Source organism: Sphaeramia orbicularis, chromosome 8, assembly GCF_902148855.1.
Source record: "Sphaeramia orbicularis chromosome 8, fSphaOr1.1, whole genome shotgun sequence".
Classification (NCBI taxonomy): domain Eukaryota; kingdom Metazoa; phylum Chordata; class Actinopteri; order Kurtiformes; family Apogonidae; genus Sphaeramia; species Sphaeramia orbicularis.
Window position 1 is genome coordinate 45,483,260 of NC_043964.1, and position 25,750 is coordinate 45,509,009.

A 25,750-nucleotide genomic window follows, 5' to 3' on the forward strand; every position below is an offset into this window, starting at 1 on the left:
AGGTGAGACCAGAGAGTTGATAGTGTCAAATAAGACTCCTGGATTCTTCTTATTTGAAGAAATGATTGCGAGAAATACTGGGTCCTAGCATTCCTCAACATTTCATTTAAGTTCACTCACTCATTAGGCCTCTTATGGGTGTTTTTAGATGAAAAACGAGAACCACTGGGACCCCTGGGAAATTCTTAATAACTTTTGTATGTCAACACAGTTCGACTTTCTGATTATTCTCTCTGATTATCTCAGTCTCTGATTATTTGCATGGTTGTGAAATAAGACCACAAGCTGAGTTATAGAAAGCTGAAATATGTCAAAGCAGTAAAAGTACACAGCTGGATTGGGTATGGATCGTTCAGTAAATTCTTCAATATATATTATATATACTAGAATATACTTGAAAATATGTGTATACTTTTATTTTTTCACAATCAGTGGTGTAGTTATGATGGATCCCAGTATATCGCACCATATAGTCATATGATCAAACAGAGACTTGGCATTGGACAATAATAATACATTAACTAATAATCATCATTTTGTTTCAGTTTATGACAAAAATACCCAAGACAATCTGAAATTATTCATTTTAACGAACAGGTTTCTGTATAGTTTATTGTAGTTTTCATAGATTAGGTAGAATAAGAATATAATTGTTTCAGATTTCTACTGAATGCTTTACAATAAATAGCCCCATATACAGATTTTTCAACATTTAAATGGACTATACATCAAATAGCCCCATGTTTAATTTAATATTGCTTGTTTTCTTATTCATTATTTGCAGCAGTATTCAGGACTTTTATAGCCCTTTGATTGACTATTTATTGACTTATTTTTATTTCTTCTTATACTTTTTTAGATTTAGCTAGAGTGGAATGTTTGATGATAGACTACATCCTATCATACATACATACAGACTACATATATCATACATACATGATAGACTACATCCTCTGTGTCTATTTAGTTAAGAAGGGTAAAGAAAAAAAAGGCTGATCCCGGATGTATTTTGGGACCTGGTCTGATACAGTATTCAGACTGGATGTGACGGTGGCATAAGTGAAGCCAAGCGCATCCGTGACTCGGCTGAAGGTGGAAAAAAATGACACTGATTAAATGTATACCCGAGCGGTGACATCACTCCCCCAGATGAGGACGCTACTCTCGGATTGGCCGAGCCCCTTCGTCCAATCAGAGAGCAGACACATGGGAAGAGTTTAAAAAAGATTCAGAATAGTGTTGGAAAGTTGTCCGAACGCCTCACCCCACCTCCATCATCACCAGTCGCAGCAGCAAACAGCACGACGACAAACCAAGAGTTACAGAAAGATAGAGAACAAAAAAACACGGATTTGCTCGGGACTGTTTTGCGCGTGCGCCCACCCTGTCCGGTCACAAAGTAGCTGTTAACCTGCATCTGCGCTTTTTCTTCAAGCCCTCTTCAGCACCACTGTAAATAAACAGGATGTCAACGCATTTCAGGAGTGGTCCAGCCTTCGGACTGTCTGCGGAGGTCAGAGTAAGGTAGGTCGTGATGGATTCACGTGAGACCTGGTAGCTTTGGTCCACCATGAGCGGAACTTGTGGACACTGTGGAGGTGGGAGCAATGTAGTGATGCTCAGAAAACATTGAGACAGCCGACACTTATCTAAACTAAAGCTGGTTAACACTGTTGTTTACCTGGTTGTGGTTCTACCTATGGTACTTCACTGTTCGCTTCAAAGTAGGACATTAGAGTATCCCTGTCCGTCACATCACATTCTTTAAAGTTATCACTCCAGTGTAAATATATGATGCTATACCATAATGTTCCATCTAAAAGTCTCATCATTCATAAGTAAAATAATAATTAAAAAAGAAAGATTGAATCCTCCCTCATCTTACAGTCTTCACTGTCTTTAAATATAATGCCCCCATTTCGAAATAAATGAAAACTAAATCTCATGGCACTAAATATAAACCAAATATTCCATAAATGTTCAGAGTAGATGGGAATTTCATCTTACGCTAACACAACCATCTCCAACTGACTTTCTATTTTAAATATTCCTAGGGTGTGTAGTCAAATAAACCTCAATAACCTGGCATGTTTTTAGTGAGAAACAATAACCTTTAGGCAATTTCATATTTTAACATCTGAATGACTCCTGTGCTGTTCTGTTTAGTTACATGGTCCTTTGTGCCTCTTCCTTCAATACTATTGCATCTAAACAATTTTAAAGCATGTTTTTGTCTTGTTTTTAAGTTAAATATGACAGACTAGATCTCTTGTTGTAATATGGAACACTAAATATTTCCACAAAAAAAATATTAAATAGAAATATCTTGGCCTGTGCTCTGTCATCAAACAGACCTAAAAGGATGATATCTGTCCAAAAATGCTCCTTTAAACTTTTTCAGTTAGTCATAGTATCTTATCTTCTGTAAGATGCGTTATGTGACGCAGTCCGGGATCTCCAGTCTAGTTGAATTCCACATTTTCATGGGAAACTCGCTCTGGTCTGGTTGGACACACCTGCCTTTTGATAACAGATCCCACAGTGGGGGGAGGCGATTGTTTTTGGAGCTGAAAGTAGGTCTTAGTGGCCAAATTATTTGTGTGATTATGAAGGGTCAAGGCATTAGACTGTGAGGGTGCAGAATAACATGTGTGCTCTGTTATTCTTGTGTTACTCGTTCATTTACAGTAAGACACCAGGTATGGATATATGTTTTCATTAGGTTCAGTCTAGTTGTAAATATGGTGAGTGACTCTGTGTGTGTGTGTGTGTGTGTGTGTGTGTGTGTGTGTAAGGAAAGGTGACATGGTGTGACTTTCCCAGTGCCTAGATCATCATCATCATTGTCTGAGGGATATGCCTTTTCCCTGAATAGTGCCGTCACTCATCACTTCTTTAATCTCACACTCAATGCTCTATGTGAAAGCTGCATTCCTTTCATCGCAGCTATTTAACAGTCAGTAAGGTCTTAGTCATTCATGCAGGATTTTTCATTTTTGGCACGAGCCTGGCTGTTATTTTGCTGCATTCAATGACGAAAAACAAAGGAATATAAACTCCATGCTGTGAGAAGGTAACAGCCAGTTCACCCAAGAGCTTTGTGGGTCACATTACAGAAAGGCAGGGATGGTTTGAAAAAAAAAAAGTAAGAAACATAGCAGAAAGGAGCATTGATGCAACAGGGTAGTAGTGACAGGTAACATCAGGATAATCTAAATGGCCTTTTAAGGAGTGACCAAGACTCTGACTTGGAACTCAAGAAAATGTCCTCACTCTAAACAGTTTACATGGAAGTCATGGAAGGCAAAACACTGTTCTGACAGAATGCAGGTGGAGGAGCATGGCTGATAGATTGGGGAGACAAACCAGTGCCAACAACTCACACAAAGGACCCATTCTGAACTCTAATTATGTCATAATCATGTCATTTCAGAACTATCCATTTGTTTGTGCGATGGCATTTCCGTTTACCAATTACGAGCACCCCGAGATATGCACACTCATGGTGTCCTTTGTTGTCAGACCACACATGGTAATGTGAAATTTACAAATGGATTTTAAATTTTACATATGCATATGGACAAGGAGACTATTATTTAACTATTTGTGGGTGTTCTCTAGATTTATGGAGGTCTTTATTATTGTGGTGACTTTTTTCTGTTCTTACTTGACGAAAAACAATGCATTTGGGTGGGCATCATTTTGAACCAATATTTTATAATCTTTAAAAGAATAGGTCAAACAGCTCTTTACGTTGATTAAATATGTGTCCAATTTAGGGAACAATTAATGAGTCCTCCTTTTAAAGTAAGAGTTTGGGCTATTATGGTATCTATTCTGGTAGAGAAATCACAGCAGAGCTTTTGTGTTTCTCTCTTAAGCAGCTCAAAAATAAGTACATTAAATCTTAAATGATCAGGAATGTCTGAATAAAGAATTGTAAAGATGTTTAATCTGTGTTCAGGATTGTAAAGAAGGGTTTACATGTTTGATACATTGGTTCTGATTCATTATCATGCTTAACTGTTTGGCTTTACATTATTAATAGTATGTTGATCTGCAGAATGACATTAAAGATACATTTCTATCTGTGTCCCTAAACTTTACAATGAAAAAAACAACACTGCTAAGTCCTGTCCTGAACTTAAATCCTCCTGCAAGTCTTGTCGATCTTGGCCTGTCTTTATCAGACGTTGTCTGTCTGTATAGTCGACTCACTGTAAAAGGGCAGATTCTGGAAAACCCAAGAGGGAGAGAAAGAGAGGGAGCGAGAAAATATGAGCCAGACCAATCGGGAGGAGGAGGAGGAGAGCGGGGACAGTCGAAGAAGGGGGAGAGGGAGGGAGGAGTGTTTGGGAAAGCTGTTTCTCCCAAGTTTGGTGTGATGAACTGGAAGCTCTACTATCCCTGCTGCTTTGAAATGCGATTTGTGTTGGCTACTGATCCCAGACTGTCAGGACTTATCTGTAGAACGTTCAGGAAAAGGGGACAAGGGTGTGCACACGGGTGTGTATGCACACGTTAGGTAGGAGGAGCGACCTTTAAAACCCCTCACTAGAATTTGAAGTATTAGAGAGAGAGGCCAGTGTTTTTGCATGCCATTTCTTCTCCTGCTTTCATCTCAAAGTATTTTTATTATACAGTAAAACTTTAATACATAGAGATTCCAAAAGGTTTAGTGAAACCAGTCATTTTAGTATCTTAAAAGAAACATAATAAGATAGATAGATAGATAGAGAGATAGATAGATAGAATAGATAGATAGATAGATAGATAGATAGATAGATAGATAGATAGATAGATAGATAGATAGATAGATAGATAGATCGATCGATCCTTTGGAGACGTGTTTGTGTTCACGGACTTTAAAGATTTTAATTAAGGATCATGCTTTTGCTGTCATATTGTGGACAATATTGCAATGTACCTGCATAGTTATTAACAGAACTGCACAAATTATAAATAATTTTGCAATGTGTATTTTTCCAGTTCCCATAAAAGCTTAATGCAAAAATAAATAAATAATCTACTTACCACCAACAACCACCGTAACATACATAAATCAAACATACCAGCTGATTGTGGAGCTCTGTTTCCTGCTTTTATTTCTATGGTTTGCCCACTAATGTTTGAAAGGGCCGCACATTATTTCCAAGTGTGTCCTCTCCACGTAATGTTCCCAGATAGCAACTTCCTGGGAAGCAGTATCATTTAATACCATTTATAGTGAAAGTACAGACATTTTCCACTGAGTACCATTTGCTATTTATTTATTTGAAATAACCACGAGCAGAAAGCAGGAAAATAAATGAGCAATCTGATGATTCATAGATGCATTTATGCTATAAATCTCCCTTGAGCAACTGAAAAAAAAAACTTTTGTGATTGTTTTTATTTTTTTCTGTTTCCATAAACATTTTCAAGTGTGACATTTCTAAATGCACATTATATTTATGAGAACACACTTTTTGTTAGGACCAACACTCTGATGCTGTTCCCCTAATATGTATCAAGGATGAGTTGGAGTTGGTGTCTGTAAAAATCTAGATATTATGGCCATTCCTAATGCAAGTCTGGATCCTGGGGAGAAACCTAAATTCTTTTTTTTCTTTATGGTGTCACAATTCAGTTTTGGAACCCCTGCTATACTTAGTGCTGATTTATTATATTTTTGGTTACACTAGAATTACTGACCTGTGATAAAATACACAATTTGAGTTGTCATCAGTAGATTTTCTAGTTTTGTTCTTGTGTAAACTGTATGAGTTGAAATACTGAATGTTATGAGAATAAACTACTGGTACTAACATAAACACACAAAGTCATGATGCTGTTCATGAATTTTACAAGAATAATTGATCACTAAAGACTGGGGTTGATAAGTTTTAACAAGTGGCTGCTTTGTTCCAATCAAATAAAAAGTGTGATGTGGTGTTTGACCTCTGCCCTTTGCTTCACCTCCCATCTCAGCTGGCAGGAAAGTATGACCCCCAGAAGGAGGAGGAGCTGAGGCTTTGGATTCAGGAGGTGACGGGCAAGAGGATAGGGGACAATTTCATGGAGAGTCTAAAGGACGGAGTCATCTTGTGCGAGTGAGTGGAGGACAATGATTCACTGAAAGGATGTTTGCAGCACAGAAACCTTAAAGCATATTAATTTCTTTACTATTCAAACCTCTTGAAACAAATGTATCTTGAAAATTCATTGCCCTCTTTCTTTTCTGTAGACTTGTTAATGTTCTCCAGCCCGGTTCTGTAAGAAAGATCAACCACTCCAGTCAAAACTGGCACCAGGTAAAGCAGCAGCTCTGTGGAAAAACAGAGTTTTCCAGAACATGTGGAACTTATTGTGATTTAGTGGCACTGACTACACAGTTATTTACATTCATTTAGTTGCTACCATCTCAAATGAAACCCATTTCAGCATGTTATTTATTAGCCTTTTACAGGCCTACAAACACAAACAAATGGAGCTTTTAATGTTTTATTAAAGCTTGAGAAGTTAGCTGAAAATACTCATTGTCATGTTGAGGATTTTTGCAGAGGTAGAATATTACAAGGAGAATGGAAACAGTCAAATGCATCCTGCGCTGAGTGAGCTTAAGGGGAAACAGGGGGACTCTAGTCTGGGTGTACACCATGTAATATGCCATAGACGCCAAATATGCACTTCTCCACTACTTTCATTTTCTGTTTGCTTTCATCCTCAGCTGGAAAACATAGGGAATTTTGTCCGTGCCATTACAGATTATGGCCTGAAGCCACATGACATCTTTGAAGCTAATGATCTGTTTGAGAATGTCAACCACACTCAAGTCCAGTGCACACTCATCACTCTGGCTGGAATGGTATGAGCAACTCCACACACATATCCCACTGACATCTGTTGCAGGAGAGGCTCATGTTTAATTGCCCAAGAAGTGTAATCAACAGACAATTAAAAATCCAGGAATCATTTTTGGCCTACAGACATCATCTTACCTATGTGAGTTCTTTGTGATGCATAATGTTGGACTATGAGGCAAGAGTGTAATAGAAACAATATAGGTATGAAAACCACTCACTATTACCACCATTTTCCTTTCTATGCCACATTTCTCTCTCTTTCTCTCATTCCAGGCCAAGTCCAAAGGTTTCCACTCTAAGTACGACATAGGAGTGAAGTATGCAGAGAAACAGAATCGCCGCTTTGCCCCAGAGAAGCTCAGGGAGGGACGCAATATCATCGGCCTGCAGGTCAGACACCTCCTAAAAGACCTAAACCTGCTACCATTTGTCCACCTTTTGGATGAATAATATACTAACAGATAAATGTGAAATCCATGACATAGGTGTAATCTCTTTATGTGAAAATGTTGTCACTGCTGTTTCCAGATGGGAACCAACAAGTTCGCCAGCCAAAAGGGCATGACTTCTTATGGCACACGGCGCCATCTGTATGATGCCAAGATGGGCATGGACAACCCAATGGACCAGTCAACTATCAGCCTACAGATGGGTACCAACAAAGGAGCCAGCCAGGTGAGGAGGGACCTCACATTTTACACTAAAACAACAATCTGTTCATTTGCTCACTGAGTATCCAACAATATCATGTAAAAATTAACAATCACAATGCCATGTGTTCAAACTAAAAATAAAGTGAATGGTTTTCCTCCATACTGTAAATCAAAAACTAAATCAGACATACATAGTGCATCTTTGGATCCTTAGCGTTTTGGTTCCCATAGAAGAATGTCACTATATTGCTGCTTTAAATTAAACATGATTGACACGCATAGACAGGAGTAAATTACATTTTTTAAAGATATTTGACATTTGCAGATTAATACAAAAAGGAAACGTAAAAACAGACAAAAAAGGACCAGAACAGTTGCAATGCACTATAAAGTATATATTATTTTCTATTTTATAATTGTATATTATATTTATATATTTATCTGTTTAAAATAAATATATAAATAAATATTATTACTACTACTACTACTACTACTACTACTACTACTACTACTACTACTACTAATAATAATAATGATGGTGTTAACAAAATTGTGTTAGCAAAATTGGTTCACTTAAAATTATGATAGCATGTAAGCGCTACACGTTTTAAACAGATAACTACACCCTTAAAGGCAAAATTACTGAAATGGTATGATAGAAGTAATGGAAATAGTCAAATTACCAAAAATAAAATGATAATTTTTTTGTGGCCATAATAAAAGAACATGAGCATTTCTTCTGTAATTTCAATATAGTTTGGTGCTTCGGAAATTATTCTACTTTTGTCGTCATTGCTGGTTGCCTAAAGTTGAAAATATTTTCAACTCCTACAGAATAATTATTTCAAAGGCCCTGGACTACTTGTATAAGTTAGAGAGAATGTTAAATTTCAGTGTGAACATGTTTGAAGTGTTGGTTATTTCCAAGTGGTACCCATCACTAAATGAATACAGTTGAAACAGCAAGAACATGTCACTGTTTTTACCCAATGACTTTGTACAAACAAATATTATCTGTAGATTTACAAATATTCAGTTCATAAAAGGACTTGAATAAAATAAGTAGCTGTCTAATGTCGTAACAAAACCCATTGTTCTTGTTTTGTGTCTCCCAGTCTGGCATGACAGCCCCAGGAACAAGAAGACACATCTTTGACAAGAAACTGGAGCTGGAGAACTGTGACACCACCACCATCTCTCTGCAGATGGGCACCAACAAAGTAGCCTCCCAGCAGGGCATGACCACCTACGGCCTGCCTCGCCAGGTCTACGACAACAAGTACTGCACCAACCCTACTGAGATGTACTACAATAATGGGAGCGAGGTAGAGTTTGACGGCTACAACCAGTACTCTGACTAAGAAACCCACACAGACAGCCTAACCCTGCCCTCTCTCCTCCTCTTTGCTTCCAACTTCAGAAAACCAAACACAACTGTCTTTGTGACAAGCAGACTGTTATTTAACACTGACTGACATCTTTGTTGTCTCCATTCCCCATCGTCTTATGAATATATTTTTTGCTCTTTGGAATTTGTTTGAGTTTTCCACGAGTAAAGAAAAAAGTGTTTACACTGATCAAAATTTTCATGGAGTGGCCCACTTCTGTATTTCAGCAAGATGTCCTTGCTTTGAAGAATTGAATTCCATCCAAAAGTATTGAAACAGTCCTCAGAAGTTGAGATTTAATGACATTTGCTATTTATAGTTTGCTTTTTTTCTACAGCTTTTTATACATGCATTGTAATTTGACATTGTTAACTGTTGCCACTTTCCTCACCTCCCTACCCTGGCAATCCAGTTTGAACACTGACGAAGCAGAATATGAAAGTTCCTTGAAAGGAAAGCTCGACCATCTTGGTGCTAATGAACTTTGACCCAGTTTAAACAGAGTCCATGTTCACATTGGCACTCTTGCAGGCCTGTAGGATACCACTCTTCAGAAGGATCACAGAAGATCCAGGGTCATCTCTTTGACCAGAGTGATTGATGCAGGGGGGACTTATAGCTTTTGTGCAAAAATTTGTTTTTGAGCACCTGCACTGACAGATTATTAGTTTTGTTCACAAGGTTGTCAAATTAGCCCTGATGCCATTATGCAGGACTAGGGCTGGGTATTATTAAAAACTCTTCAGTACTGGTGCCTATCGCTGGACTAAATTGCACTTTTCCTATTTTAACTCTCAGCCTATTTATTTTTCACACGCTCTCATAACATATCATTAATAAAATATATAAAAGACATATGTGCATGCAGCATGAGACTTATGAGATTATCAGATGAAACCAGTTTTTCCATGCTTGATATTGCCTAATTATTTCACTCGGTGCCATGAGTATTGAAGTCCAGCACCAACCCTCATGCAGGACTAATTTAGCCATCTTGTGTGCAGCTTTTGTTGATTTTTTTTTTTTTTTTTTTTGTGGTTTTTGTGAGAAGTATGTTGGAGTAGATAAGATATCCCTTTATTAGTCCTACAAGGGGAAATTCCAGAGTAGTTGAGAGATCAGATGTGATGTATACTTTTACAAAGTAAATGCAGGTGTTGTGATATCCAGTTGTACACCATTTGAAATTAGGGATAGGTTTAGTCACCAATATTTAGTAAGTCCTGTTGTGTTTGCTTCTAAGTTGCCTTATTCATAGGTCCTATTCCAGTGACCTTTGGCTTAAGTGCTGTGGCTTTTTCACCGTGTGCAGTAAATGGCAATAAATCAGACCCAGGTGCAATGTGAATCATGCCACACACACTGACGAGACGTTTCTGCATCATACTGTTAACCCACTGAATGTCTTGAATGTAATGTCATTGTAGGTTAGAAGTGCCACTGGTGTTAATAGGATTAATTTCCAATGCAGTAGAAGGCAAAAACATGTTCCATTAAAGCCTCAACATTTACAATGGCTTTGAATTATGAGATATGGTAAAGTCAGCCAACACATTTGAGCTTTCAGTCACTGTCCAAGAGCTGCTGTAGCCATGGCTGATGGCTTGTAGCAGTACGCCATCTAGTGTTAAAAAACTTTTAAAGTTGTGAAGAAGCACATTTACTGTATTTTAAGTTCATACATGAATGAACATTTCTTTTATCAAATGAAATGTATGTATCATTACTACCCTGTGACATCCAGAATGGCAACAATGTTAAATGACATTTCACCGTAATGTGTTTGTTTGAAACGTTGTTTGAACCACATGGTGACTAACCTCGTTTTTTTTTTCTATATGCCTTTCACTAAATTTGTGCAATAAAAACACGACAAAAATTAAATTGTGAATTAGTTTTCTTTCTTGTTATTGTGATTGCCTCAAAATACACTGTAGATGTGAAGTACACAAAGTAGTGTAATAGAAATTACATGATCAAGATTTGAAAAAAGGAAAATCGTTGCAGTACAAATATATACTGGTCCAAAAAAATTGGAAAGGCCAAAAACAAACATTAGTGCATTGAACAGGGTTGAAAATTTTACAAATAAAAACATAATTAAACCCAAGTGCCATGATAATGGACTTAATACAGTCCTGTAACAATCTAAACAATACAGATTTAACTTTTTTTTTCTTCACAGAGAATATTGACTGAGGACATGGAATGTTTTACACTTCTAGAAATGTCACTCTTACTACACTAAAAATGTAATTATATGGCAGTTTTGTTCAGAAAAAAAAAAAAAAAAAAAAAAAAAAAAAAAAACCATTTAACATGAGCTGCCGTGAGGTATAAGGACATTGAGTACTGTGGCATAGACAGTTTTGGACACTCTGGCCCAGCCAAAGGAAGGTGTTTGCACTTAAAAAAGCCACTATAGGAGCTTAAACTTGGTCTGTAACACACTGTGAACATCATGCAAAATTTTGAAAGCTCAACACAAATTTAGTGGACCAAACGTAGTCGTGACAAGTAAAGTGAATGAGGTTAGAGAGAAGATGAGGTGTATGAAAACTACTGATTGGCAGCTTCACAGGCGTCAATCCAGTCACTGTAAACATCCACTGGCTCGGACAGGTCTGTAGAGGAACGGTTAAGGGACATTTTACATGCACAGACACTACATATCACTTCTAATAAACACCATTGGCAGGAGGAAATAATTTCACATGTACAAAGAGGAAGAGGTGCCAAATGTACATACATTCTTTACTCAATCATACCTATAGATTCTGTATGCGAATAGTCATGCAAATAGTTGGCTTTGTTACTGCAGTAAAAGTAAATGAGTTAAGGCTCTGAAATGCACTCACAGTATAAAAGTAAAAAGTTGAGGTCTGAAGGACATTCCGACTGTGTGCATACTGTGAGCCTCAAATCATATGAATATGAAGACGATCAATCCACTGTAACTTCAAATTCACAAAAAAATATTGAAAATAAGATATAGTTTCATTCTTATTTTCACGGCTTCTTTATTTTTGATGTTTTCATCTTATGCGTCATTCGTTTTTTAAAGCTTTTATTCCATTTCATTATATTGTGTGTTACAGCTTTTATGTAACTGTTACACCTTTTACTTCGGTATCTTAAGTTGTTCCCCTATAAAATCATTTTCATCTTACACATCTTTTCTGATTTTCATCTTCGTTTCTCTTCATTCTACTGTCTTATTGCATCTTTTACATGCTCCTCCCCTTGAAGAAGACCTTGTATTGCACACATTTCATTTGAGTTTCTTGATTTCCTTGTTTATCATGTCAGATAGGCACTGATGGATAAGCAAAGGTATGGTCTATGGTTACATTATTACACCATTCTTTTGGATACAAATAAATCTTAATGTTGAGAAGACATGATGAAAAGACAAAAATAACTTATAATTCCCATGAAATACATTATAATTAAAGTGAGAATCCTGTTTGAACATGCAAAGATAACTTATAATTCCCATGAAATACATTATAATTAAAGTGAGAATCCTGTTTTGAACATGCAATGAATGATAAAATATCGGTAGTTAAAAAGTCAGAAAAATACATGCTGAAAATTAAATGCAGATACCTGAAAACTCAACTTACGTACACTAGCAAAGTACATGTAGTACTTCCACCTCTGCAAACACGATGACAGTATTTGCAGGTTCAAAGGATACAGGTTATAGGAGTCTGGAACTCCTCCAAACAAACACTGCATGATATAATTCCTGTGTTGCGGGTTCGTTCCCTGGAAAATAGGTATTTTATTAGTCATATTCAAAATGCGCTGTGTTGTGTAAAGGAAGCACTGACCTCAACTCACATTTTGACATCACATGACTTCTCATGGTTACAAAACGGGCATGTAAACTGGGTGTCCAGGTTGCCCGTCATTTTTTTCTTGGGAGGTGGTTTTCTCTTCGACTTCTGCGCCCCATTTGTAAAGTTCAATATCTGTAGCAGAATCAAAAACAACCAAGATTGTTCATTTCATTGATTGATTCATTCATTGTTCACTTCATTGATTTTGATAACTGATACGGAATGGATGGCTCTATAACAGCTACTTACACGTAATCTACTACTTTCTGCCTCTGGTTTCAATACAGAAAACCTTAAACATAATTCTAATCAGTAATAACTCCATTTAATATCGCTGCGCACCTGCCTCTTAGCAGGTAAAAATCGCGAGACGACATGTCACGTGCAGATTTAATTTTGTCAGTAGTGTTTCCGCAGCTGTTTTTTTTTTTTACTTTTAAACTGTTGAGAAAAGTGCTAGTTTACCCCCAAACACCTCAACTAACGTTTGTGGGGGGAAAAACACACCAAGCGCCAATAGCTACCGTTATACGTTAGCCTGCTAACTTGCTAACAACTGCTAGCATAAAGGACAAGAAACCCCCTACGCAACATGAAGAAAATGGCTTTCAAAGCAAACGTGGAGGTGAGCGATTGTATTAAGTTGTATGTTTAATGTGTACTCGATAGCAGTTCTTTGCATTTGCATAATGATGTGACTGTTTACTTACCACACGGATGACTCGAGGATGCTCTGTATTCAATTTGATCCGGATGCTGCGGCTCTATCTGAGCGCGTCTGATTGGTTAGTTGGGATGTTAATAGGTTTGTGATTGGTCCAAGGCGAAGATTGACATATATGACTGTCCAATAGAAACTTCTGTACAGTAAGCTAACGCCCTCTGCCAATTTAGAAAAGAAACAAAAAATTAATGCATAAAAAAAAAAAAAAAAAAACATAACAAAACACACTGTTAATCAATGACTGACATATAATTGTCCTTGTCATTTATTTCCTGTCCTTAAGCAAATTATGTAAATAGGGTACCCTTTTATAAAGTCATTACAGACGTTGTCACACCCAGACCTGTTCAAGCTAGAGCTATTAGTGAATGCTACATTAAAACCATACTCATGCATGATTTAAAGAGATTCTCAGACGGTTCATTCATGGACTGCCTTGGCTGATAACCAACATCTTTTAACAAAGATCATTATTCACCTTCATACAGAGACACTTAAAGGAGCCCACTGGTGAAAAGTTTCTTATAAAACTTTGGGCCATGTTAGGAGGATCATAAAGTTCTCTGTGTGAGTCCTGCTGTATTACAGTGCCGCAGAAATAGATGAAAGCCCCTTCAAATAGAAATACTGTTCTTATGACTGTTAAAGAAACCACATAGCTCTGATGAAGTAAAAGATAGAACTTTTGAGAACTAAGAATATATCAAAGAAGACATCATAGATGTGTAGAACAGAGATAGCATTGCATCTCCATTTGGAGTCCAGATAAAGACCTGTGGGGCATCTTTATTTCTGTTTCTCATGTTTCCCTTGATTTTAAAGTAGTCAGTGGAGGATTATCAAATGAGGCAATTAATATGCAGACTTAAAATACAAGTCATTTTATATACCTATTTAGAATAGACAATGAGATGGATGGATGTACCAGGTGTGTGTCTTCATGTGTAATTTATACACCTACTGCATGATCTACTGGTGCATTCCAGGATTTCTTCAAGCTTTCTTCAGACATTTGCAACTGTATACATAACCATCTATTTCTGTTAGCATTACTTCAATCAATACCTACTTTAATATGGAAGCAAATCCGTGTCATCAGATTTGAATTATAAAGAAGATTTGTAGCTGAAGAAAAAGTTTTGAACACACGTAAAAAAAAAACAAAAAAAAAAACAAAGAGGTTGTAAAAATAATTTGTGCAAGTGTAGACCATATTTGTATCATTGGGAATGTTTTGTTCACATGTCTAACTAAATCTGATAGAGGCACAACTCTGCCACCCTCAGGTGCAACGCTGAAGTTACGAGTTTCAAAACTGAAGTTACGAGCTACAAAACTGAAGTTACGGATCACCAAATACAAGTTACGAATTACGAATTTTGGCCTTGTTCTGATGTCCGAGCAAATAACCAATCAAAGCGTTATTCACTGACCTGCCAATCAACATTACCCCACCTATATGCAAATTCCACCCAATCAAATAGTAGCGGCAAATTTCCCGCACACATTTGAATATCAAATATAAACTCGGCAGCACTAAGGTACCGAGAAAAAGGGGGCGTTCCCGTGTATCGCATATTTTAAAAAAAGGGCTCGAACTCATCCATTCGATCCCGTCAGTTCAACAAGCATGACACCAACACTATAACCATCAGCCTAGGACAACATTTATAGCCTAATAATAAGATCATCTAGGTCTATTATTGATCAGTCACAGCCTTGTTTATTATATTATTTCCTTTGTATTTCTCATCATTCCCAATGATACAAATATGGTCTACACTTGCACAAATTACTTTTACAACCTCTTTTTTTTTTTTTTTTTTTTTAACATGTGTTCAAAACTTTTCTTCAGCTACAAATCTTCTTTTATAATTCAAAATCTGATGAGACAGATTTGCTTCCTATAGTTAGACCACAAGGAATTATCCAAAACAAGGAGCTACTTCATATTGAAATAATTGTTGAATGGCAATCATTTAAAGTTCGTCCTCTGACTGGACATTACTGTGTTTTGACCCATTAAGGTTCTCATAATTCATGCATGAAAGGGGTTAATATTCAGAAAACATCTGAATATATTATATACATGTATTTGATAGACTTTTTTTTTAGATACAAGTTTTACATTCCAGATATTATTCTGACTCTCTAGTGTCATATCTACCTTCTACCTTTATGATTTCATTTAATCATTTAACACTCACCACTGCTGTCTGTATTCCCTGATCATCTGACTCTCTCTTTACTCTCACAGACAAACACATTGGTTTCTGTTAACTTAAAAAAAAAAAAAAAAAACGTAATTGGCAAAACTCCATCATATCTTCACTCAATACAACGACATCCATGTTCTTTGTTCCAGCAGCTTTATCAACTTAGTCATCTCAGAATTCTACACTACCATTGGTGGCTCATCATTTTTCATCATCAATTTTCTGCTGCTTATGACTGGAATTACCATCATTTATCCTACTCTCTTTAAATCTAGTGAAGGTAACATTTCAAACTGTTGCACCTATACTCAACTATGTTCATTTTATACATGTCCTTGGTATGAATTGTTCAATATTGTTTGTTGCGAATGTATCCCTTTTGGTGGTTTATTTGCCCTGTTTTTGTGCTGCCTCTTGGCCATATCATCATTGTAAGTAAGAATTAGTTCTCAGTTGATTTACCTGGTTAAATAAATTTTAAATAAAAATAATAATAATAATACATTTTATTTAATTTTTGATTGCTGTCATCTCATGCTGCTCTACAGAGCAAAGAACAGGTCAAACACGAGGTAATATTATGTAGCCTGTTGTTAAACATCAAAACATCAAAACAAGCAGCTGTGTAGAAGAGTAATTGAGTATATACTGTATAATAATCTACTATTTTATTCTCACTAATGGTCTACTACAACGTTCAAATTCTTGAAATGAAACAAACTGTTGTTGAGTTCACTGTACTTCATCCTATGACTTCCCATAATGATTCCCTTCAGTTCCTAATAGTTATTAATCATTTATTTTATTAATATTATTATTCATTATTCATAGTATTTTCCTTTTATCCTTTTACGTATAAATGAGTTCCTATAATAATAATGCCAGTCGCAAGATCCCAAATAGGGCAAATAGGCTTTTGGCATGCCACTAGGTGGCAGTGGCATATGGCAGTGCAGTTCTGCCATATACCATTTAGCAGTGGCTTATTCCAGAGCCTGGATTGGTATATGCCAAAATTTTGTGACTGGTGGTTTACTGCTAGAGGGGGCAGAGCAAAATGCCTGCAGTCCATCACACAATAATAATACCGCCCACCCACCACTTCACTTACGGCACTGTGTAATGTCATGATTTTTTTCTTTATTGACAACAAGACTGAAACATTGTTGACGATGTCCAGAAAATGTCATCGTTCAATGTACTTTTGACTCACATGCGGTGCAATGGAGGTTATTTTATTTGTTTGGTATGTTCCTCACAATGATTGTACTCATATGGCCGCCGATGAGTACAATCAAGTTTTAGTCCCATGTTATGTGACTACGGTTAACCTAGCCACCGTAGCCAACCACCGTTATTCCCTTTATATTCCCTGTCACTGTATACTTTCTGATTATCCGACAGTTTATTTTCATTGTGGTTTTTTTTTCTCAATTTAGCTATTTCTGTAAACCCAGCCATATACACTATTACCAGCAGCCGACAGGGCCACAAGCCATCATCACTGTCATATACCGTTTCAGTTTTGCCATGTGCCATTTCCACTGTGCCATACATGCCATTACCACTGGCATCAGAGTGCCATATAAGCCACATGATAAGTCAAGAATGGCTTATATGGCATTTCACATTGATCTGATGATACAGTAAAATGCACTGCTGTTTTATTTTCACAATATCTATAGTAACAATACTAATGTCACCACAATGACAATTCTACTGCAATTGTTACTACTACTACTACTACTACTACTAATAATAATAATAATAATAATAATAATAAAAGCAGGGACAGGCCTTGGGTTTATGTACAGATTATATTTATTTTTCACTGAGGTATCCGCTGTATTAAAAACCGTGCTTAACTTACAGTGTAAATATACCAATGTAATGCACCAATGATGATTTTATATGAAATCCTCTGTCGATCAACCATGGTGGAAAGTAAAAGAATAACTTAATGACCCTTATAAATGCATGCAGCTATAACATGATATCTTCTTATCCTCTGGAACAGTACAAATTGGCATAATACATACCTTTTCATAAAAAAAACATTAGCACAAGTGTAAGTCTTGCGGTATATAAATATATATATATATATATATATAATATATATATATATATATATATATATATATATATATATATATATATATATATATAGGGTGGGGAAGCAAAATTTACAATGAACATTTAGTTGTTTTTTCTCAGCAGGCACAACGTCAATTGTTTTGAAACCAAACATATATTGATGTCATAATCATACCTAACACTATTATCCATACCTTTTCAGAAACTTTTGCCATATGAGTAATCAGGAAGCATACGTCAAAGAGTGTGTGATTTGCTGAATGCACTCGTCACACCAAAGGAGATTTCAAAATAGTTGGAGCGTCCATAAAGACTGTTTATAATGTAAAGAAGAGAATGACTATGAGCAAAACTATTAAGAGAAAGTCTGGAAGATACTATTAAAGACGATGGGAGAAGTTGTCACCCTGAATATTTGAGGAACACTTGTGCAAGTTTCAGGAAGCGTGTGAAGGCAGTTATTGAGAAAGAAGGAGGACACATAGAATAAAAACATTTTCTATTATGTAAATTTTCTTGTGGCAAATAAATTCTCATGACTTTCAATAAACTAAGTGGTCATACACTCTTTCAATCCCTGCCTCAAAATACTGTAAATTTTGCTTCCCCACCCTGTGCATGTATATATATATATCTATATATATCTATATCTATATATCTATATATCTATATATATATATATATATATACACACACACACGTATATATATATATATATATATGTATAGTATTCGATTCAATTTATTTTAGAGCACAGTTTCACAATGACGTCGCCTCACGGGGCTTTACAGAAAACTGATTTAAAAAAACATAATAAAAATAAACAATCAGGTAATCACAAAGTATACAGTGAAAGGGAATATAAGGGTAACAACGGTGGCTGGCTACGGTGGCTAGGCTAACCGTAGTCACGTAACATGGGACTAAAACTTGACTATACAAATCGGCGGCCATATGTGTACAGATTTACTGTCATTGTGAGGAACACACTAAACAAATAAAATAAACCGCCATTGCACCGCACGTAACTCAAAAGTACATTGAATGATGACATTTTCTGGACATCGTCAACAATGTTTCAGTCTTGTTGTCAATAAAGATTTTTAAAAAAAAAATATCACGTGATTACACAGTGCCGTAAAGTGAAGTGGTGGGTGGGCGGTGTTCTTATTGTGTGATGGACAGCAAGCATTTTGCTCTGCCCCCTCTAGCAGTAAGACACCAGCCACAAAATTTTGGCATATACTAATTCAGGCTCTGGAATGAGCCACTCCTAAATGGTATATTGCAGAACCGTACTGCCATATGCCACTGCCACCTAGAGGCATGCCAAAAGCCTGTTTGGGATCTCGGTGCTGCTGCTAACTCGTGGCTGTTCTGGGTAAGGAAACGAACCCACGACGAGATGACCTCGCGCTGAAAATACATTTTTTTTCTCTCTGTATACTATTGGCCGGTCAGGTGTCAAGGGGCGGGGCTTGTGTGAACGTTAACTGAACTGAGGAAGTGGTTCTGCTGATGTGAACCTTGGATGATTTCAGCGATATATTTAAGACCTTATATTTAACTTTAATTTTTACTTAAAGCGAACGGAAATGTAAGTACGCAACTGGGTAAGGATTGGAGTGAGGTGCAATGAGTGTTTGCGCCTTATGTTAATTGTGGTGGTCATAGAAAACTTGTGTAACTTTCCTTTAGCTCAGTGCTTAAAGCTGGTTAGCCTGTCATGTCTGAACTGGAAGATGACTGACTAGTTACAGACGGTTCAGGGTCAATGCCAGGTGATTTACTGTATTAATATAAGCGTTAGTCGGTATCAACACAGTTTGTAGCCTGTAAATTCTGAAATGTCTTTTTTTCTCTGCCCTGCCTCCTTATCTAACCCCTATCAGGTCCCACCAGGCTGAGTCTGTTTTTCTTAACTCACTAACAGCTGACTGTGTTTATCATGTGTGTTTGTATAGTTTGGACAACATGGTAACAGAGGGGGAACCCACAGACTTGGTCAAAGTGCTGCACCTTCTGGTGCTGTCTTTCACCTGGGCATGCAGGTCTGGGTCTCCTTCATTGGAGGTATGAGTGGTGTAGGCTTCACCTAAACTGGATATTTTGCTGATTGTGAAGTTTTCGTTTAAAATGTTCTGTATTTATTATGAATACTTCATCACATTTTATATTTATCATGGTGTAATTGTAGAAGGTGTAAATAGTTGTATAAATTTATATTGTATAAAAATGTTATATCCATCCAACCAACCATATAATATTTCTTTTATCTTTCCATCTAGTTGGTCATTGTTAATTTATGCCTTGACATATCTTCTATGAATAGTTTAAAACAAGTGTGGCTACTTTCATTCAGGATTAAAACTCTTTAAATTCCCTAAGTTCTTTAAAGTGTAAACCCTTTAAATAAAGTCTTTAAATGAGATTTAAATAATAATAATAATGACAATTGAGATTTATTGTGATAACAATAATTACTTGTGCCCATATCACCATAGATATGTCAATAAAGAGGTTTTTATATCGGAACAGTGAGCACTAAAGCAAAACTGTTTTTTGTTTTTTTCTCAGAGAAATGCTATCCGTTGAGTTTGGATAAGAAATTCAAACACTGAATCAAGTAGTGAATTTTTTTAAAACTCTGAATGTCCCCATAAATAAATAAATGTGCTAGTTTTTTTTTTTTTTTTTTTTTTTTTTTAAAGTTACTAAACATAAAATAAAAGTGTTTTTTTTTTTAATTGGATGGGATAAATACACATGATCTAAATTATGAGGGTGGTATATCCATGCCCCCTATTTGTACATCATATTTGATTTCTGACCCTTGTATTGATCTCCTTGTGTGCCTGCAGGTTTTGCCCTGATTTGGCAGGTAACTCTGCACACCTTTGGCCTTGTGCAGAGTAAACTCTTCCCTGTATACTTCTACTGCCTGCTAGGGAGCAACTTCATCAGCCTGGCTATTTATGCTGTGTACCACCCTCGAGAGCTTCTTGACACCCGTGAAAGCATACAGGTAAAACATAACACCTACACAAACAGCAACAAATTCTCAATACCATGCTTTATAAATAAACCCCCATCATTATGGTTTCCGATTGTTTGCAGATGGGTCTGTACTTTGTGGCATTGATAGTGGCTGGCCTGAACACTCAGTGGTTTGGCCCAGTGACCACTGAGGTGATGTTCCAGATGAGGGAGGTGGAGAAGGAGCACGGTTTAGGGAATGAGATTGGTCTGGGGAGCCAAAAAGAGGCTTACACAAAGCTCAAGGAACAAGACCCGAAGTACAGAGGCTACAAGAGCACGTTTGGCCGTTATCATGGATTGTCCAGCCTCTGCAACCTGATAGGCCTCATCTGCACCACAGTCAATTTAATCTACACTGCTCTGAATTTGTCTACTGTTTAGATATGATTACACATCAGGATAAGTCAGTGTCAGTTAATAAAAAGTGTAATACTCTAAGATCAAAATACATTGACTTCTGTTGCATTTTAAATCCCAATAAGTTACAAGTGTCCTTTGAGTGGGTGTCTCAAGACTGCGTATGTTTACATGCACATGATGTAAAGACCCTTAATCCATGTGGATACTTTAAAAATGAGCATTAGATATTTAGATATGCCAAAATCATTCCAGTTTTATGAGGATTGTTTGGAATTTCATTTAGGATTTTTATTGCAGGTTGTAAAACATGGTGTGTATTGACAGTCAACTGAGACAGCAATGACAATCCTCTCTGGTAGAGCTACATTTTACAAAAAGGAAAAGGAAAGAAACACAGCATATTTTAAATATTTTTGGGGGGATGTTAGCCAATATCAGCCACCAGTGGGAAAAGTTTAAATTAAAACATTTGAGAATTAGGTTGAAAACTAAATATTTTAGACATGTAAATGTTAGTCATTCATTAATTAATTTCCATTTCATTTGTACCTAAATACATGTTTTTTGAGCATTTCTAGACATTTTTTTTTTGTGTTATATATTTGTTTTTATTGTACCTGGTAGAAACTGAATTTCTATGGTCCCATGTGGGTAATTTGCTCATATTACCAACAGATGGCAATGTGTGGACACAGACATTCAGGGAAAATTTGTATTTCCATTGCTCAGCACAATACACTGCATTAATTCCAACTGTTCTCACAAATTGTGTGTTTGAAATTTGTCAACACTGGTTGGAATGTTAAGTACTGTTCTGTTCAGTGTACCCACTGAAAACTTTCTTTCTGTTTGTCTTCCTATAATAAATACAAATTTTGTTCATATCAGTCAAATAGACCCTTATTTACTGGACTGTTTTGGAAGGAAACAGTGATGAGTGAACACAGATGCAGCAGACAGTGCCAGGATTTGGAATCGGCAGGTTTTGATTAAATTACAATGGACGCACATCAGATTTTAAGAATATGCAGCCTTGAATGCAGAAGGGAAAAAACAGTACTTTGCTGGCCAGATTTGGAGTGAAGGAAGTGCAGTCCCTTTTACATCTACACTATCAATACTAATGACACTTAATGGAGTCATTTCTATTTGGAAAACAAATTGGATTGAAAGTAAAGGGATAAAGTTTTATAACTGGAGTTCATTATTACCTTCTTATGCTATTTACTCCTAAGCAGAGATCAAGAATCCTGTTATAGTTTTAGGGTTTCAAATAAAGAGACAGCACATGCTTAATACAGTTTGTTAGTATTGTGACAGTGTGCCATTTTAACAGTTTAAAGATCAAGTGGTGAGTGAAGAACATGCATGTTTTTAACTGCTCTGTCTGGTTGTCTGTTTCTCTGGCATAGGGAAATAAACCTTGTTAACCAAGGTTTATCTACTCATCTTTTCATAGCATGACTTACCAATAGCATGAAAACTTTTTACTGGAATATTTATTTCCTCCATGCTGAAATGAAACATTTTAGAGCATTTACTTGAAAAAAAACTTGAAAGCTTCTCATGTAAATCGTGTGTATGAGGCAAATACCCTCTTCAAAATTCCTCAGTCATGGGTGTGCAAAGCAAAACATGAGGAAGTAGGAAACAAAAGGAAGTGCTGGGGACCTCCACCAGACAAGTTCCACCAATCTCCCTCATTCCTGACCTACACAAGGAAATGAAATGTGTGTATTTGTGTTGAGAATCACTGCAGTGATCGCTCGCTTCGAACATACACTGGTACCAGTTCAGGGTCCATTATCATATTGCAGAGCAGTCCTGCAGTAATATGATGTGTGTTAAACTAATTATGAGTTGGAGAGTCTCGCGCAGCTTTATTCAGTCATCTATAATGTGGAAATGTGGAGCTAATTTGCAGTTGTCTAATCTCATTGATGGATATGCACCTATGTGGCATGAAAACACTGAGACCCCAGTAGCATGTCCCATTTATCAGAGGACTGGGCTGCTTTGTTCAATAAAAACAAACACAGAATCACATATACATCTGCAGTTATTAAAAGCCTTTCTTCCTCCTACTAAAAACAAAATGATTCACTTTAGTGTATAAACTACGTCACATCACACTTGAATCTCAACAAATGGGACTTACCACATGGACAAAGAGGAAACTTACCTCTACAGGCACAGAGGTATGGATAGGACTTTTTGCAGCGTGACAAATGCTTTGTTTTAATTTTTCTTTAAATAATTGGATTTTTTGGTAGTAACTAGTGATAACAATAAACCAAAAGCTATAGTCCTCAAAGTAGCTCCTGCAGTATTTTCAGTGCTTTATGGCTGTTTGCTAACTTTTAGTGTGAATACTTTTTGGCCCTTGACACATTTTTGCATATTCTTAAAGCCTCATCAATATTTGTAACAATAAAATAGATCTTACAAGCTCTTGCATTTATCTTTCATAATGGTGAACTTATTTAGAAATCTGCCTGACTCTGTGGTTCCCCTTAACACAAATGTTTCAATCCAAAATGTTCAGATATTTCAGACATGGATCAGAGCTACAAGACAACATTTGATTTGATTTAATTGTACCTTTATTTAACCAGGAAGTCCCATTGAGATTAAAAATCTCTTTTGCTATGGAGACCTGGCCAAGGTAGCAGCCATACAAAGTCCATACAATACAAAACACTTATATGATACACAATGAACCAATGGAAAATGGATTTACATTTATCAGGTCACCACAAACACCACTATATACAAATGCTAATGTAGCTCAGTATCTCCTTAATGCATAGACTTTTGTGCTAGTCAGTTACCATACCAGTTTCACAGCTGTTCACACAGACAGATGACAATTTAAATGAGTAAGTTGATAGGAATGGTATCTTGCAAGATGACATTTCCCTCATTCAAAGGGTATGAATGAGAGTGACAGTATTAAATGTCAATCATATGCTATAGCCTTTACAGACAAGAGAGCTCAAGCCAGTTGAACACTTCAGGGAGATTTTCAACTAAACTCTCGGCAGCTTCATTGGAACACCAAATGAGGTGAATCTTACAACAATGGTTTTCTGACTGTAGAACACACTTTGACTACCTTTATTTTCACACAAACATCTGCACTTTCTACTCCATGCATTTCCATAAACAATGTTGTTGCTTGTTGCATTTTCATACTTGAGGGAAAGTGCTGATTATTATTACTTACATAATTGCAGGCCTTCCCAAAACCAAGGCAGATTTCAGCCTAAACTGATGGAGCAATAACACAGTGAAAATATCTCTTGGTGTATCCTTCAGTGCTCAACACACACAACAAATAGAAAATGAGGAAGCAGATGAGAAATGTAACTGAAGTTAGAATCGTTGAATAGTCTTTGCATTATATCAGTATGCTAAGAGGTTTAATCAGCAGTGCACAGAAACAGTTCATAACGGAATAGATATTCTGTGATAAATTTGCAAAAACATAACAGCTACAAAAGATACAAATGACATTTCCGAAAATGACTTCTGAAAGTGGCAGCAAAAGTGAGTACACCCTGAAAGCATAAAAGCTTAGAATCTGCACCAGTTTAAATATTCTGTGTGAGAATCATTGTTTTTCATAAGATCTTTGATCTTGATGAGTTACAGGTCTTTGTTGGGATGTTCTTACTCTCCTCTATGATGACCTAAGATGGTGGACATCGTACCTTCACTTATTGTATTTAAGGATTCCCCATAAATGCTGCACTGGGTTCAGATGAGGTGGGTTTGGGTCACTGTCCAGTTGAAATATTGCTCTTTGTCCAAGCATTCACAGGTCTTTTAAAATGTTACTAGATTAGACGAGATGAGATGAGATGAGACGAGACAAGACGAGAATAGAATAGAATAGAATAGAATAGAATAGAATTTATTGTCATTACACCAGTTGTGCAACAAAATCGCAGGTGGCCTCTACCAGCGACAGTGCACTTACATTTAAATAACAACACAAAAGTTATAGACAAGTATTTTAAAAAATATGTAGTCATAAAATATAAATAGTGTGCAATCAAAATATGTGCAAATTAGAGATATACTGTATGAAAAGGGTACGTTTAAAAAAAAATAAAATAAAATAAAAAAAAATATATATATATACATATATATGTATATATATTATGTGTGTGTGTATATATATATATGTGTGTGTGTATATATATATGTATATATGTGTGTGTGTGTGTATATATGTATATATATATCTATATATATATATATATATATATATATATATATATATATATATATATATATGTATATATATATGTATATATATATATATATATGTATATATACATAAGTAATAGAAAAATATGCAAATGTAAAACTATGTAAACATACATGTACCAGTGTAAACAGTGCAAACGTGACAGGTCAAACAATGTCAACATACATGTTCCAGTGTAAACAGTGGAATCAGTGCAAATGTAACAGGGTGAGCAATGTAAGCATACATGTGCCAGTGTAAACAATGCAAATCTAACAACGTACGCTGTCTCATCTCTGTTGGATATGTGTCCAGCCGCAGTGGTATCATC

At 36.3% G+C, this 25,750-nt stretch overlaps 3 protein-coding genes across 3 annotated transcripts; 2 read left to right on the forward strand and 1 right to left on the reverse strand.

Annotated features, from left to right (window-relative positions):
- Nucleotides 1-1,255: 1,255 nt before the first annotated feature.
- cnn1b (calponin 1, basic, smooth muscle, b) lies at nucleotides 1,256-10,770 on the forward strand. Its single transcript, XM_030142365.1, has 7 exons — nucleotides 1,256-1,524; nucleotides 5,971-6,092; nucleotides 6,227-6,293; nucleotides 6,710-6,847; nucleotides 7,119-7,235; nucleotides 7,374-7,520; nucleotides 8,614-10,770. Exons 2-7 carry the CDS (start codon nucleotides 6,058-6,060, stop codon nucleotides 8,857-8,859), a joined length of 750 nt encoding a protein of 249 aa, XP_029998225.1. The 5' UTR covers nucleotides 1,256-1,524; nucleotides 5,971-6,057; the 3' UTR covers nucleotides 8,860-10,770.
- Nucleotides 10,771-11,175: 405 nt separating this feature from the next.
- On the reverse strand, nucleotides 11,176-17,267 carry elof1 (elongation factor 1). The gene is made up of 5 exons (XM_030142257.1): nucleotides 17,145-17,267; nucleotides 13,442-13,495; nucleotides 12,733-12,863; nucleotides 12,587-12,657; nucleotides 11,176-11,510 (listed from the first exon to the last, which is right to left on the reverse strand). The coding sequence occupies exons 1-5, from the start codon at nucleotides 17,265-17,267 to the stop codon at nucleotides 11,446-11,448; spliced, it is 444 nt and encodes a 147-aa protein (XP_029998117.1). The 3' UTR covers nucleotides 11,176-11,445.
- A 2,468-nt stretch (nucleotides 17,268-19,735) lies between these two features.
- tmem205 (transmembrane protein 205) lies at nucleotides 19,736-22,793 on the forward strand. The gene is given in 4 exon segments (XM_030142369.1): nucleotides 19,736-19,806; nucleotides 19,809-19,838; nucleotides 20,627-20,790; nucleotides 20,883-22,793. Coding segments are annotated over 4 exon segments (564 nt in total). The 5' UTR covers nucleotides 19,736-19,739; the 3' UTR covers nucleotides 21,186-22,793.
- The last annotated feature ends 2,957 nt before the right edge of the window (nucleotides 22,794-25,750 follow it).

Bases quoted from the DNA above. Each gene is read 5' to 3' on its own strand.
- elof1 (XM_030142257.1), bottom strand. From the start codon at position 17,267: ATGTGGCTTATATGGCACTCTGATGCCAGTGGTAATGGCATGTATGGC. The intron at 13,496-17,144 runs GTAATAGTGTAT...GCGCTCAGATAG, and splicing joins TGTGGCCCTGTCGGCTGCTG to AGCCGCAGCATCCGGATCAA. The intron at 12,658-12,732 runs GTGAGTTGAGGT...CCTATTTTCCAG, and splicing joins AAGTCATGTGATGTCAAAAT to GGAACGAACCCGCAACACAG.
- cnn1b (XM_030142365.1), top strand. From the start codon at position 6,058: ATGGAGAGTCTAAAGGACGGAGTCATCTTGTGCGA. The intron at 6,294-6,709 runs GTAAAGCAGCAG...TTTCATCCTCAG, and splicing joins CCAGTCAAAACTGGCACCAG to CTGGAAAACATAGGGAATTT. The intron at 7,521-8,613 runs GTGAGGAGGGAC...TGTGTCTCCCAG, and splicing joins CCAACAAAGGAGCCAGCCAG to TCTGGCATGACAGCCCCAGG.